We start from the raw sequence: 16,923 nt of genomic DNA, 5'->3' as shown, positions 1-16,923 counted from the left end.
CAGAGGCAGGCAGATCTCCTGAGTTCAAAACCAGCTTGGTCTACAGAGGGAGTTCCAGGACAGTCAGGGCTACACAGAGAAACCTATCTCACCCCCCACACCCCTAAAGGAAAAACTTGGAATATTTTTAAAAATTCAAGATGGAACGTATATTATTCATTTGTGAAATTCATAAAAAAAATCAGATTTTCCTTGCCTATCATGCACAAAGTCCTAGATCTATCCTGAGCACCACATGAACAGGCATGGCAAGTGCCTTTTATCCCACCATATGGGAGGTGCTGTTAGGATCAGAAGTTCAAGGTCATCCTCAGAACTTTCAGTGTTTGAGGTGAGCCGGGGGTACTTGATGCCTCAAAAGGAAATAAAGACTCACAGCGCCACATGGATTTCTAGCCTCGGTTGCTTCACATCATTGCCAGTTCCTTATACTGACAGTCATATGAATAATTTTAGCCCCTCCAATAGGTATCAGGATTTTTGCTTACATTTATTTTTGAGATAGGCTTGCCAACAATTGAGATAATCTTAGACACACTCTGCCATTTTGTAGCTGTGTGTTTATATAAATCAGTGTTCTTAACATTGATAATCATAAAATCAAAATTTGCTGGAGTACACATTAAATCTCAGTTCTTGGGATGCAGAGGAAGGTAACTCTTGAGTTCTGGGCCAGCCTGTTGATCTACAATGGCGAGTTCTATGCCAGTCAGGGCTATATATTGAGATCCTATCTCAAACAAACCAACAAACAAACAAATATGGATCAACTCTGAAAAACATCAATGATGCTCTATATCCTGCAGGATCAAATGTTCATCTGGGTGGAAATGGGGCATAGGAGGGAGTATGTGCAAGTGTATCCGGGGGGCTCACTGGGCAACCAGCCTTGTCAAAACAGTGAACTCCAGGTTCGTGGACAGACCCTGTTTCAGAAAAAGACAAGGGAGAAAAGCCACTGAGGAGGACATCCTGACATCAATCCCTGGTGTCCACATGTCCCACAGTAGGACACACAGACTCTTCTACAATACATACACAGGAACAGACAGGCACATGTATCCTATTAGCATACAGAGTAGTTTTCATCTGTAATAAATGGTTAAGTTTACATGTATATTGAATTGCTTTAAAACAAATATCTTTATTATAAGTGTTTGATTTGGCCAGATATGGTGGCTCATGCCTCTAATCCCAATACTTGAGAGGTAGAGGTGGGTGGATCTCTATGGTTCTGGATGACCTTGGCCTATATAATAAGTTCCAGGCCAGCCAGGGCTATATACAACTGTCTTTCCCTCCCCATAGAAAACACCAAGGCCAACCACAAAAGCCAAACAAAGCAACATAAGTGTTTGATTTGTCTGCTAAAAGTTAGATCTAGCCCTGTTTTACAGATGCTAGAGGCACATGGTACAGCCTCAAACCCACCCTAGGCTCAAATACGTATTAAAGCAAGAGTTCAGGACAATGCAATAGTGTCAATAAGAATGGGAAAACATTTCTTTCTCGCTCTTGACCATGCTGTTTTCCTTTGACTGTGTTTTGTCTTTAGATTCTTACCTAGTTATATCGTTTCCATAGTTATCTCTACATCACCTACAATGCCTCAAATTAATATTTAATGAAATGGCTCTCTGCCATGTTTATAGTAGAAAGCAGTTTGAACCCTTAGGAATTTATACTGTAATTACAGGCACATATATGTCAAATAAGATATGTAAATGTTATAAAGGAACATTAATTTCCATTAAATTTATTGTAAGTTCAGACACATAGAATGAATTAAAATGCAAAATGTTCCGATGCCTCCAGTCTGGGGCCTCTATATAGAAGCTCTTGGCTAGAATGACCATATTTATCCTGTGCAGCTTAAGTCCAGACTGCTCTCAACCTATCCACTCTCCCTGACTTGAACTCCTTTTGTACATCAGTGAGAGAACACTGTGTCCCATCGCCTGCACCCAGGGGCCACCATATTGCTGTGACGTTCTTTATGACCACGTACCTCTCTTACCAGAGCTAGAGCAGGTGCATCCACTACCCTACGGTCCCGGGGAAGACACTAGGGGTCTCAGCTTCGCCTCTATGTTGGCACCGGCTTCCAGAGCCCCTCACAGCCTGCTCGATCTCCATAGCTCTGCTCTTCCCACGGGGCCCCGTAGTGGTTTCGTTTTTTTAATGGGAGCGATGGGAACACACACACACAAATTGGCAAAATGTTCAGATTTGCAGTCCTTGGTATGAATTACTGAGTGCAGAACTCTATGTATTACTGGGATAATTTCTGTTACAGCCCTGCGCTGTGACACATCGGTCAATGCGGCAGGTTCCCGAGCAGCGTGCATGATTCTACGCAGCCTAGGGCGGAATGTCAGAGTGGCTAGCGGCTCCCGGGGCGCACTCGCGCCCGTCATGACCTTGGACCCCCGCTCAGTCCGCGAACGCGCGCGGCCCCACGCCAACTCCCTACTCCGCCCCGGGTTTTCCGCGCCGCCGCGGCCAACCTGCGTCGCGCGACGACGCCGGACGTGCGAGCGCTCGGCGGCGCAGCTTTCCATTGGCCGGCCTCGGTAGCCCCACTGCGTGCGCTGCGCCCATTGGCCGGCGTGCCCGTCCGTCGTAGGGCCGGCGCGCGGCCGTGCGAGCTCCCGCCCTCGCAGCTCTCCTCGCCGGCCGGCGGTCTCCGCGACCGTGCTCCGCTCGCGCGGCCCACGACCGCGCCCGGGCCTCGGCCCGCTAGGGCGCCCGCGCGATCGGCCAGGCCTCGCAGGCGATGGCGGCCGCGGCGGCGCTCTCGGGCGCGGGCGCCCCTCCGCGGGCGGCGGGGCCGGGGCGGCGGATCCCCGCCGGGCGGCTGGGCCGTGGCGCGGCTCGAAGGCCGCGAGTTCGAGTACCTCATGAAGAAGCGTTCGGTGACCATCGGGCGCAACTCGTCGCAGGGCTCGGTAGATGTGAGCATGGGCCACTCGAGCTTCATCTCGCGGCGCCACCTGGAGATCTTCACGCCCCCGGGCGGCGGCCATAGCGCGGCCGCCCCGGAACCCGCGCAGCCCCGGCCGGACGCGGGCGGCGACTTCTACCTGCGCTGTCTCGGCAAGAACGGCGTGTTCGTGGACGGGGTGTTCCAGCGGCGGGGGGCGCCGCCGCTGCAGCTGCCGCGCGTGTGAGTGGCGGGCGGGGGCTGCGGCCTGGACCTGACCCACAGTGGCTACCCACCGGCAGGGAGGGACCCTGACCCACAGCAGCCACCCCGAGGGAGGGGCGGGACCCATACCCCCTAACCATCATCAGGCAGGATTCAGAAGACCCACATCAGCTGCCTATGAGCAGGGTCAGACCCTGAACCAGACCTTCTGGTCACCATCAGGGAGGGATCCTGATCCGCTATCCAGGAGCAAGGAAGGCTAGACTCACCACCAGGATCCATTCACTATCATAACCAAGACCTGACTGATTCTGACTTACCCTAGTTTAACATCCACTACCAGAGCTGGGACCACAACCCCCAGCGCTCCACCCGGAGTGTTTAACCTGGCTGGCCCACTCATGTCTGCCCTCACACCGCCAGTTCCCATGCACTGGTATTCTAGCCCACAGCCCTTTGTCCAGTCCGACATGGGACTCTCAGAACACAAACCATCATTTCTGCCTTCAACCCTCAGCCCTCCCTGCCATCATCACCAGCGTTGGTGGGTGGAAGTTTTATGAGTGCTGTGTGCCTAACCATCAGGGAGGAAGCACCCAAGGGAGATGTTAAGCTGTGTGTGGTGGAAAACTGCCCTGAACTAAAATACCTATCTAAAATGAAGAATAGATACCTGTTACCTTTTTTTTTTTTAAAGTCACGTTTCAATGGCAAGACATTTTGGAGGTAGTGTCTTAAGCCTAACAGTTCTCTTTCCCCAGTGTTTTTGTAGCCTGAAAATTAAAAACCCCAAACATGAAGGATTAAAAACCTGTCCAGAAATCTGGGAAAACTGGATATTTCAACACAGTAATTTTTAAAAAGCACCTTTAGCCGGGTGCAGTGTCTTCAACCTGTAATCCCAGCACCCTGGAGGCTGAGATAGTAGAAATTTGAGTTCCAGGCTAGGTTAGACTGTATAGTAAACTCTAGATTAGTTTGGGTTGTATGGTGAGACACTGTCTCATAAAACAACAACAGCAACAAAAAAACAGAACAAAGAGTGTTTGGTTTTTTAAGGAATTATAAGATTGTGTAGAGTGAGAAGGGAGCCTCATAGGGGACTGTCAATCACTGTACAAAACAATTTTCAATTTGGTTCTGTGGTTGGATAAACTTATCATTTACTGTGCTTGAAAAACAACTTTGCTCTCCAGGAAATGCTAATTATTCCCCAGGTTCCTTTCTAGATCATTGCTAGTACAGCTTTTGCCACAGACTGAAGTTTTTAATTGCTTTCAGTTTTTGGAGATAATGGTAAGAGCCGTGGTTTTAACTTAGGTTTGATGTGTGTGTATTCCATATCTCTTATCCTTGGGATGGGGTTCCAGCAGGCACCACCGTGCTTGGCTTCAAAGTATATATATATGTATATATATATATATTTAAAAATATTAACATATATATATTTAAAAATATTAACAGTCTCTGTGGTTAATAGCACTTGTTGCTCTTGCAGAGGACTTGGGATCAGTTTGCATCATCCACATTACAGCCAAAACTTTAGGTGTCAGGTACCCTCTTCTGAATGCTGTCATCACCGGGCATGCACATAGTACACAAACATATGTGCGGGCACATTCTCATACACAAAATAGAATAAATATAAAGTTACATTTGTTGCCAGGTGTAGTGGCACACCTTTAATCCCAGCACTTAGGAGGCAGAGGCAGGTGGATCTCTATGAGTTCAAGGTCAGCCAGGACTACATAGAGAGTTCCAGGCCAGCCAGGGCTAACCCTTGCCTCAAAATAAATAAATAAATAAAATAATAAGTAAAATTACATTTGTTTATATCTGTGCCTTGCTTGCATTCGCTACAGCACACACATGGAGGCCAGAGGACAACTTGCTGGAGTCAATATTTTCTTTCTGCTGTGTGGGTCCTGGGTATCAGACTCAGATCATCAGATGTGGCAGCATGGGCCCTTACCAGTAAGCTGTCTTGTTGGCCTACAAGTTATTTTTTATTGTTATTTTTAAATTTCAAATTAAATTAAAAACTTAGATTAAAACTTATGAGTATGTGTCTGTGTTGGTATGTACATGTGAGGTAGGTTCGTCAGAGGCATCAGAGGATCTCCTGTAGGTGGTTATGAACCATTGGACATAGGCGCTGGGAGCCAAATGTAGCTCTTCTGAAGCAGCACATGTTCTTAGCTGAGGAGCCATCCCTCCAGCTCCAAGTGTGTGCCTGTGCACACATGTGCCTGTGCACCGCGTGTGTGCCTGGTACCTTTACAGGCAGAAGAGGACTTTGGATGCCTTGGAGCTGCTACACAGTTTTGAGCCACCATGTGGGTCCTGGGGATTGAACCTGGGTCTTTTGGAAGAACAGCCAATGCTCTTAACCACAGAACCAACACTGTGGCGACCCAAAATCTTTTCAAATTTAAACAAACAAATAGGTACCGGCATGCACACTTAGGAGTGTATAATGGAAGGGTTATGCCGAGCCTGAAATATTTTTGAGACTATGACAAGGTGACCTTGAACTGGAGACCTTACTACCTCCACCTAGGAACTGGTGTACTACAACTGTTGTGAATACTCTTGTTACTTTGTTTCCAAATACATTTCTTCCTCTGTTGTCTAGGTAAACTTGTCCTTGAACTCTTAGTGAGTCTCCCACCCCAGCTGTTTTTTTTTTTTTTTTCTTTCCAGACAGGATTTCTCTGTATCCCTGGTTGTCTTGGAACTTAATCTGTACACCAGGCTGGCCTTACTCAGAGATCTTCTGCCTCTGCCTCCAAGTGCTGGAATTAAAGATGTGGGCTACCACTGCCCAGCATCCACTAACCCTGCATGCTGGGATCTATAAACTCCCATGACTGGCGCACTCTGCTTTGAAATATTCTTAATGTTTTTGTCCTTGGCTAGCCTTATATTTGATTCGTTTTGGAGACAGGATTTCTCTGTGTAGCCCTGGGTGACCTGGAACCAGCTCTAACTCTATTGATCAGGCTGGCCTCGAACTCAGGGATTAAGGGTGTGCACCACCACAGTACTTGATGGTCTTGTATTTAAACCACCATGATTTTATCCTAGTTTGAACTTTTATTTTTATGTTTGCATTTTGTAGTTTACCTTAAAAATTCAAAGGGGTTAGTATCTTAGTGCATGCCTTTAATCCCACCAACACTTGGGAGGAAGAGATGGAAGGATTTCTCTTGAGTTTCAGTCTAGCCAGGTGTACAAGTACCACCTTGCCTAAGAGAACAAAATTCAAAGGTAATTTGCAAGGATATGAAGTACAGTAGTGGTGGTTTAAAGTGTGATCAGTTCATTGAAGTAGGATATACTGTATGGATTTGGCATACCTATTTGAATAGGACTACTCATATCCTATGGTGAGTATCTTTAGTAAGTGTGGTTGCAACAGTACAGATGCCTTTGCACTGACTGGTGAGCCCAGTGCCCACTGTGGATGTGTACTTGGGACTCAGTAGGCATGACAACAGTGGGGGTGTGTGTACTTTCTTTTCTTCTTAGATTTATTTATTTCATTTATATGAGTACACTGTCACTCTTCAGACAGAACAGAAGAGGACATCCGACCCCATTACACATGGTTGTGAGCCACCATGTAGTTGCGGGAATTGATCTCAGGGCCTCTGCAAGAACAGTCAGTGCTCCTAACCACTGAGCCATCTCCAGTCTGACATGTGTATTTTCAAAAACAAAAATCCACATGATTCTACAGATCCTTGTTTTTCAGCCAAGTATGCAAAGCCATATGTGAGGGAAATGTAATTTTTTTTTTTTTTTTGAGACCCTGTGACTTAGGAGAGGTACTGGTGCTCCTAAACTGGGATCTGTAGGGTCTCCTGAAGGTGGGCAGGTGGAGGAAACCTCCCAGCTTTGAATGAGCCTGTACTCTTGCACTGGAATGGATGGGATCCAGGCTGAGAAGGATCTCAGAGGGAGGGTGTGCAAGGCTCAAGTGTGGCTTTGGACTTGGTGAAGTATTGCTTTCACTTTAGTGAAAGTGTCCCCCTTAGGCTCAGGTAGCTGAATATTTGGTCCCCAGTTGGTGGTGCTGTTGGGGGAAGTTTAGGAACTATGCCTTTCAGGAATATGTCACTAAGGGTAGGTAGGCTTTTCAAATAAAAAGCCCCTCCTAGTTTTGTTTTTTTTTATTTTTTTTTATTTTTTATTTTTTTTTTTTATTTTTATTCTTTTTTTCAGAGCTGGGGACCGAACCCAGGGCCTTGCGCTTGCTAGGCAAGTGCTCTACCACTGAGCTAAATCCCCAACCCCTGTTTTTTTATTTTAACCCCCTGCTTCAAGATCATGGTTCAAGATCTGATCTCTTTGCTTCTTGCTCCTGCTGCCTGCTACTGTGCCTTCTGCCATGGTTATTTTTTTTTTTTCTTTTTTTCGGAGCTGGGGACCAAACCCAGGGCCTTGCGCTTGTTAGGCAAGTGCTCTACCACTGAGCTAAATCCCCAACCCCAAAAGTGGTTAATTTTTATCCCTCTAGATAAGGATATGCTAAAATAAACTCTTCTTTTTTTTTTTTTTTGGTTCTTTTTTTCGGAGCTGGGGACTGAACCCAGGGCCTTGCGCTTCCTAGGTAAGTGCTCTACCACTGAGCTAAATCCCCAGCCCCTAAACTGTTCTTTTTTTTTTTCTCTCTCTTTTTTTTTTTTTTTTCCCAGAGCTGGGGACCAACCCAGGGCCTTGCGCTATGCTCTACGCTTAAGCTCTACCGCTGAGCTAAATCCCCAACCCCATAAACTCTTCTATACGAGGTTTTTGGTATGGTATTTCATCATAGCAACAGAAAAGTATTAACACAGCAAAGAAAGCCTTTTTAGAGTACAGGGTCTTTCACTGTCCAATGACTTAAGTTTAGTGCCTAAGACTAAAGTTTTAACCAGTGGTTAGCCAGGCTGCAGTTGCACACACCTGTAGTCCCAGCACTCAGGAGGCAGAGGCAGGTGGCTCTCTTGAGGTCAAGGGCAGCCTGGTCTACACAGTGAGTTTCAGGACAGTCAAGGCCACACAGAGAAACTTCTGTTTCGAAAAACAGAACGGAAAAAAGAAATCAGTGGGACCAGAAAGTTTGGGTTTGTTCCTGTTGTTGTCATGGTAGCAAACAAATATAACAAATTAGCAACTTTTTTTTTTTTTTTAAAATAATCCGCTTTTAAAATCTTTTCTTTTTAAAATACATGTAAGTGTGTGGGTATGGATGCCAGATCCTTCAGAGCTGGAGTTACAGGTGGTTGTGAGCTGACATGGGTGTTGGGAACCAAACTTAGATCTCCAGCAGTAGAACATTCTCTTAACCACTGAGCTATCTATCATTCCAACCCCCATCTCCAACCAACCCTCAAATAAGTAGCTCATTTATGTATGTGTGTAGTATGTAGGTGTGTGTATGTATGCATGTGTATGTGAGAGTCTTTATACAGTGGTCTGGAACTCCCTGACTGCCTCCTGAGTGCTGGGATTAAAGGCATGTACACCATGCCCAGCTTAATGGTTGTTTTTTTTTTTTTTTTTTTTTTTTTTTGTTTTTTGTTTTTTGTTTTTTTTTTTTTCTTTTTTTCCGGAGCTGGGGACCGAACCCCAGCCTTGCGTTTGCTAGGCAAGCGCTCTACCACTGAGCTAAGTCCCCAACCCCTTAATGGTTGTTTTTAAACTTTGAAAATGCCAGTTATGTAATTTATTTTATCTGTATGAGTGTTTTACTTTCACAGTCTGCACCACTGGCTTGCCGGGTGCCTTGAGAGGCTGGAAGAGGCTGTTGCAGCCCCTGGAACTAGGTTGCAGACATTGTGAGCTGCTCTGTGAGTAGAGCCAAACCCAGGTCCTCTGCCTCCAGTACTTTTAGCCGCCAAGCTGCCTCTTCAGCCCCAAGTCCCTAAGTTTAACCAGAGTCTAGACTAATATCCTTCATAACAGAAAGAATAGTTTATTATTGCCTAAGAGTAGTTGTTTTTGAGATGGTCTCGCTGTAGGCCAGTGTCTAACTCCATGACTTTCCTGCCTTGCCCTCTCTAGGGGTGGGATTGCAGGTGTGCACCACCTTGTTTTGCTGCCTCATTTATTTATTATTGCAAAATAAATTATGCTTATTAAGAAAAGTGACCCCTGTTCCCATCTCAGCCTGATTGAATTGGCTCTCTGCAGTGCTTCGTGATGTAGCCATACTCCTTGCATAGATTTTGACTTGAAGATGGTATTTAGTAGGGTCATATTTAGAGGCTTGTTCTGTAAGTCAGGGAAAACTGGAGAGAGACTGCAGATGGTCATGCAGTGACTTCTGCAGCTTGTCAGATGAGTGGAGGTGACTCTTGGTGACTGGTCAACCCCTAATGAGTTGCCCAGAACCATGGTTCTCAGAGAACACTAGTATCAGTAAGGAGACGTAAGAACAGGTTGTCTGGTTGGGGTGGCCATGAAATGGGACCATAACTTTTACAGGGTGAGAACAGACAGGATAGAGGATGTAGAGTAAGGGGGAGGGGGTCATGAAAGGATGGAGGGCTAAGATTAGAGTTCGAAACCTTGTACCCCAGCAGGTTTGCAGCAAAGGCCCTGCTTGCCTGGAGGCAGAATGACAAGTGTGAGCTGGAGAATAGTTCCCTGCTGGAGAAGACCTAAGCAGGCAGAGCTGATCCCAGCACCCAGCCCCAGCCCTCGCAAGGCCCGGTGTCTGTTCACCAAGGGCTGTGAGGGTTGCTTGACGTGAGCTTCTTTAGCTGAGCAGATGAAAGCCTGGGCTCGGGGCCGGGACCTGGTAAGGCTGTGTACACTGCTCTGCTGTGTCAGTAGTTGCCTCATGGCTTGCCCGCAAGCAAGCTCCGTGTGCACAGTCACTCGGCACCTTGGTGCACCTCATTACTGGTTGTGGACACTGGGAGCAGTCACTCTGGAATTGTCACTTCCATTGCCAGCCCAGGGACTTGTTTGGCACTCCAGTGGTGAGACACAGTTACCTACCACAGGCACCTCTATACTTGTGTCTTTTGATGATGTTGTTGGTTTTGTTTTTTGAAGCAGGGTCTTAATATGTAGCCCTGGCTGCTCTGGAAATTGCTGTGTAGATCAAAGACCATGCTGGCCTGCAGAAACCTGCCTACCACTGTGTCCTGAGTACTGGCCTTAAAGGTGTGTGCCATCAAGTTCTCTTGTGTGTCCATGTCCATGGGCCAGAGTATACACGTGGAGGTCAGAGAACCGTGGCAGGAGCTGTGTCTCCCAACTGACCTGCCTTCTGTTCATTTTAATGTTTACTTGATAGTGTAGGCTGTCTGAGATTTAAGTAATTAACATTTTTAACATTTTAAAGGATTTCCGTCTTTTTGTGTGTAAGCGTGGGTGTGTGCATGGATGCCATTGCACAGATGTGGAGGTCAGAGTACGGTTTCGGGAGTTGGTTCTCCTTTTCTATCTTATTAAGGTAAATTCTCTTGTTTCTGCTACTCTGTATGCTTTAGTCCGGCCTGTGAGCTTCTGAGTGACTTTTCTGCCCCTACCTCCTGTCTCACATTAGGATTTCAGAAGAAAGTACTGTTTCGGGCTTGCCACTGCAAGTTGTTAATCTGCTAAGCCATCTCCTGGCCCCAGCTTTTAAAACTTTATTGTCCATCCGTCCATCCATCCGAAGATTCATCCATCCATCCATCCATCCATCCATCCATCCATCCATCCATCCATCCATCCATCCATCCAAACATCCATCCATCCATCCATCCATTTCAGGACTGGGTTTCTCTAGCCTTGGCTGTTGTGGAATTCTGTAGATTGGGATGGCCTCAAACTTACAGAAATACACTTGTTTCTGCCTCCCGAGTGCTGGGAGTTAAAGATCTGCACGATCACGACCAGCCTTGCCACAGTTTTAAAAGAAAGCATTTATTTATCTTCTCAGTGTGTGTGCGCACATCCATCCACCCGTCCTGTGCAGTCAGTACAATTTGTGGAAACCCTGGAGATGGGACTCAGGTCTACATCCTTGTCAGGTGCCTTTTCCTACTTGAGCCATCAGTTTTTAACTTTGAAACAGCTCTCTTTACTTATCCCTGGCTGCTGGCTATCCTGGAACTCACTTGGTAGATCACACTAGCTTTGAACTCAGAGATCTGCCTGGCCCTGCCTCCCACGTGCCGGGACCTGTGCTGCCACACCCAGCCAGTTTTGAGATAGGACAGTTCATTTGCTAGAAGCCTGTGTCTTGTTACTTGGGATAGTCATTTGCATACCTCTTGGCTGACAGCAAGGGCTGGTTCCCAGGTAGATGGTACCTACATCCCAGCATACTTAACCTTTCTGGTTGTTCCCTCTGTAATTGGGATGAGTGTCTGCATCACAGCACAGTTGAATCGTATTTGTGTCCCAGTTGGGACACAGACCTGAGGCCACATTTGTTTTGACCATCACAGACCTGAGCTTAGTGCTTGGAACCTGGTGCTGAGGGTCCGTGAGGCTTGAGCACACGGGGACACCAGTGTTGTCTCTGTCCTATCTTCCAGCTCTGTGATCCAGAGAGCAGGGAAAGTAGAGGACTGTTAGGTGTAGCATCAGTTTTGAGACCTGCTTGTTCATTAGCCTGACGCCTTTAGTGATGTGTTTCTCTTTCCTTTTTAAAATCTTATTTATTTTACATGTATAGGATGCTTTCATACGTGTATATATGTATACCACATGACTGCCTTGTGCCCACAGGGGCTGGAAGGGACTTCAGCTTGAACTGCCATGTGACTGCTAGGAATTGAACGGAATCAGGATCCTTTGGAAGAGCAGCCAGTTCTTGCTGACCTCTCTAGCCCTGTCTTTTCTTTTTAAGCTTGTCTTCATTTAATTTTACAGTTTCCTCTCCTGTTAGGGGAGAAAGGAGCTACTGGTTTTTAAATTACACTTTTCTTTCCCCCCCCCCCCCTTTGGAGCTGAGGACCGAACCCAGGGCCTTGCACTTGCTAGGCAAGCGCTCTACCACTGAGCTAAATCCCCAACCCCAATTACACTGTTCTTTAGAGACAAAACAGCAGTTGTCTTGTTGGTTAGTTGGTTTAGTTTGGTTTGGTTTGACTTTTGGGGATAGGATCTCTCTCTGGGTAGTCCAGGCTGGCTTTGAATTTGGGGTGATCATTCTGTATCTACCTCTTGAATGCTGGGATTACAAGCATGCATGATCCTGCCTGGTTCTGATTGTTTTTCTAGGGGATAGGAATGGTCATAAGAATTTGACCTCTGCTTGTTGGAGGCTGGGTCTCCCAGGACAATGGCAGGAAGATGTGGATCCTGCTTTAGGCCTCCCACCCTGATGCCAGACAATCTTCCAGGATGACCATTGGTGAAGAGGCACACTACTGCTCCTCAGGGTGCCTGGAAATATCATAATTCTGGCATTGGTTTGCTGGAGGTTGGACATGAGCAGAACTGTCACAGCAGTTACTGTCCTTGGGTCTGAAACCTTTGTATCTCGTATTCTTTCTGTGAGGACAAAATGAGCGTTCTTGCCTTTGTCTCTTACTGGCCTTGAGGCTTTTTAAGTCCCTGGTTTCCTTTCCCTTCATTTAGTACTTAGGTGTCTCTCCAGTTTCCAGTATGAGGTGCTGCTTTCTCCATTTTTACCCTGTGAGCCACTTCCTGTTTCATAGTAGGTGGAGAATCAGGACTTACTCTTTCCTCATGGGATCCCAGTGGAATCTAGAATCTGGTTGGATAGTGCTGGGATCGCCCCCTTGGCTTCTAGCTTCTGTCAGTCTCTACATTGCTTTTTGTTTGTGTTTATTAAATTCATGTTTATGTATATGTATACTTGAGAACCAGGACATACTTTTTTTCCTGGGAGGAGTGTACAATTGAAACTGAGCTCTGTAAGCTTTGAAAGCTATCGATTGTTTTCTAGGTCGCACAGCAGCTTAGGGCACCGTAAGAGTGGTTGGTAAGTAACACTGCTCTCAAGAACAACCTGGCAGCAGCCCCTTGCATTGCCTAGTTTAGAGTGCAAGAGGGCTTCCTTGCTATCCTTGGTGCATTATGATCTGTTGTCATTAGCATCTTGAGTTCTAATTCCTCTTCTCACATAGCTGTTTCCCTCTGGTCTTCCAGAGTCAGCACCAAATCCCAAACAGACTTTTGATCCTTAGAAATGTCACAGCATAGTTGGCTGATGTCAGTTGGTGTCTGTGCATTTACTGCTGGTTTAACATCACTGTTAATCAAACACACTCAGGTGCCGATGTAATAGGATGGGGACTGAGGTCTAGCTGGGTGTGGCTCCCTGACTTGTTCTCCCCATGTTCTAAGGTTCCTTTGGATCCCCAGTTGCAGAAGCACAGTACTAGTACTTTGTTTTGTGAACCTAATCACACACACATACACTTTCTCCTGCTAGTTTACCATTTCCTGTTGTGTGTTGGTGCACACACACACATATGCGCACACACACACACTTCTGCTAGTTCACCATTTCCTGTTTTGTGTTGGTGTACACATACACACACACACACTTTCTCCTGCTAGTTTACCATTTCCTGTTGTGTGTTGGTGTACACACACACTCACACACACACACACACACACACTTCTGCTAGTTTACCATCTCCTGTTGTGTGTTGGTGCACACACACACACACACACACACACACACACTCACACACACACACACTGCTAGTTTACCATCTCCTGTTGTGTGTTGGTGCACACACACACACACACACTGCTAGTTTACCATCTCCTGTTGTGTGTTGGTGCACACACACACACACACACACTGCTAGTTTACCATCTCCTGTTGTGTGTTGGTGCACACACAAGCTTATGGAGGCCAGCCTTGGGTATTGCTGTTTAGATGCTGCAACCACATTTCCTCTCGCTGGTGCCTTATCTCTGTCTCCCTAGTGCTGGAGTTAAAAGTGTTTGCCACTTCATCTGCTTTTACATGCAGTGGGTGGGGGTGGTAGTGTTGAACGTGGGTCCTCATGGATGCTTGGGCAGCTGATCCTTTATTGAACTCTGGCATCTCAGTTTTTTGTTTTTTTATTGCAACTTCCATTTTTAGAAACCATATGTACTGGATAGTTTTATGTCAGCTTGACACAAGCTAAAGTCACTTGAGAAGAGGGACTCTCAATTAAGAAAATGCCTCTACAAGATCATGCTATAGGCAAGACTATAGGGTATTTTGTTTATGAGAGAGGGTCCAGCCTATTGTGGGTGGAGCAGTCACTGGGCAGGTAGTCCTGGATTCTATAAGAAAGCAGGTTGAGCACGCCAAGATGAGCAAACCAGTAAGAAACCCTCCATGGTCTCTGCTTGAGCTCCTCCAAATTCTTGCCCTGCTTGAGTTTCTGCCCTGACTCACTTTGATGATGAACTGAGATATGGACACATAAACTAAATAAACCCTTCTCTTCCCAAGTTGTTTTGGTCATGGTGTCTCATCACAGCAGTAGTAACCCTAACTAGGACTTCATAAAACCTAATTATAACACCTAACCATACTACCTAGTATTCATTCATTCTCAGTCTCTCATTCTCCCATTCTCCCTTCCTTCCCTTCCTCCCCTGTCCCCTCCCCCTCTCTGCCCACCCTCCCCTCCTCCTTTTGAGGCAGGGTCTTACTACATAGCTTTGGCTGTCCTATAGCTATATAGACCATGCTAGCCTCAGACTCGGAGATCTTTGGGCCTCCACTGCCTAAGTGATGGGATTAAAGGCACGCACCACACAGTGCCAATATCGTCTTAGATTTAATGAATTGTATCTCACAGCCTTAGGCTTCCTGAGACTTGTTGGCACTTCTTGGGTTAAATAAAAAAGCGAACATGTACTGAAGTCACTGACCTACGTTCAGATCCAGATATTTCTCAAAAATCACAAGCATTAAATTAGCCAAAGATTGTTCATACCCAAAAGAGTATTAATTGATTATAAAAAGCTCAGAACTCTTTGTTTGCATAAATTACCTCCAATTTATTGTGCCTTCTGTCCTACAGAGTAGCATGTTTCACCAGTGTTAACTAATCAGCAAGAAAGACTGGATTAAATTCAGTTCTAAACTGACTTTCGTAACTTTTCTCATCTTTGTATTCTCTAAATGACTCCATCTACATAGTCACAATAACTGTAGGCGCATTTGAGGGTCAAACTCAACTCCCTTGAGACCTTAGTTCCTGCTCAAACTGGGTTTGTTGGTGGCTTATGGGAGAGACATCTCAATTTTGCCCCCACAATAGCATCTGCCTTCTGCCTATAACAAAAGCTGCTCTGGTTTCTTGCTTGATCCTTTCTCTTCTGTTTGATGCTTGGGGTGGGCCTTGTGGTAAAGGGGAAGGAAGGTCCTGGTACCAGAGCTGAGAGTTGAGACCTGAAGATCCTTTGTCAACAACCCTAAGCATACTGGATGAGAGCCTAGTGAATCTTTTGGGGGAATTTTCTTTGTAGAAAATCTGAAAAGACTCGAAGGTCAAGTTTTCATTAAACATTGTAGTAGTTATATTGAAGCCTCAGTTCCAAAGTAGCTTGGAAAAAATTATTATAGTTTTGAAATAACCTAAAAATCCCAAACTCTAACAAGTGGTTGGGTTTTGTTGGTGAGTGTTTATGTATATGGTACCTGACTGGAGTCCTGACAGCTTTCAGCAGAACATGCCTTTTCTAAACCTGGAGAAGGAGCCTGGAAGTGTCTAGGCCCAGTGTGGGACCACCAAACATTAAACCAGCAAAAGATTCTTCATATCCAAAAGAGTATTAAAAAAATGAATTAAAAAAAAAAAAAGCAGACTGACTTATCAGTGCAATGCCCTTCTATGTTGTGAATGACAGATGCTCTGTCCCAAGGCTGAGGTAGCTGTTGTCTGTCCATTAGGCGTTTGTACTTCTGTCCAGCTGACTTTAGCTTGACATGGTCTTCTATGACACATCGTTGTGGTTAATGAGGGTTGGCTCAACACTGGTTGGGATTTGGCTTTGTTCTTTAACCTGAGTTCTACTTTGGCCACCCTGGTCTACTGGAGTGGTAACATATGTGTTAGAGCCACCATAACCACACTAAGTGACAGTTATCCAATCCACTGAGACTCACTGCAGTATCAAAGCTCGTCTCTGGATTCTTTCTTAAACAGAACATAAACAGGTTTGCTAGAGACAGCTAAAGAGTGGGAAGGAAGCTGTTTGACCATTTCTGAACTGTTAGAGGGATCTTTTTCATGGCAGTCTGAACTTAGTGCAGGAATATGTGGCTTAGAGGCTAACGCTCCATCCTGGCTTTACTGTTCCTACTCTTCTACTGGAGTATATCCTGAGTACGCCTAATAACCTCTCTGTGGCCTAGTGAGTTGTTCAGAATAGGCTTTAAAAAGGTATTCAGTGCATATATCAATATGTACTCACACTGAGGTCAGAGGGGACACACACATACATATGGTTCTCCCTCCTATAGGAGTTGCAGAGATAGAACTCAGCTGGCAGTCTTTGCAGCCAGTACCTGTTGAGCCATCTCACTGGCCCTTGACGTAGGCTTTTTGTTTTGCTTTTGTTTTTGAGACAGGGTTTCTCTGTAGCCTTGGCTGCCCTGGAACTCACTTTGTAGACCATGCTGGCCTCTTACTCAGATCAACTTGCCTGTTTCTCGAGTGCTAGAATTAAATGCCAGTGGACTTGACTTTTGGGGAATGCAGAGATAGTTCAGCAGTTAAGAGCACAGGCTGCTCTTACAGAGGACTTAAATTCAGTTCATAGCACCCACACACACATTGTACATACACACAAACACA

General features: G+C 45.8%; 1 protein-coding gene across 1 annotated transcript in view; it reads left to right on the top strand.

Annotated features, from left to right (window-relative positions):
* The first annotated feature begins 2,690 nt into the window (after positions 1-2,690).
* Positions 2,691-16,923, top strand: part of Foxk2 (forkhead box K2) — a 50,210-nt gene continuing 35,977 nt past the window's right edge. The window contains 2 exon segments of the mRNA XM_032911764.1: positions 2,691-2,832; positions 2,834-3,166. Coding sequence (XP_032767655.1) covers positions 2,777-2,832; positions 2,834-3,166 — 389 coding nt within the window. The 5' untranslated portion in view covers positions 2,691-2,776.

This window comes from Rattus rattus, chromosome 9 (genome assembly GCF_011064425.1).
Source record: "Rattus rattus isolate New Zealand chromosome 9, Rrattus_CSIRO_v1, whole genome shotgun sequence".
NCBI classification, from domain to species: Eukaryota; Metazoa; Chordata; class Mammalia; order Rodentia; family Muridae; genus Rattus; species Rattus rattus.
Note: the sequence above shows the minus strand (reverse complement) of the source record. Positions and strands in the feature narration are given on the sequence as shown.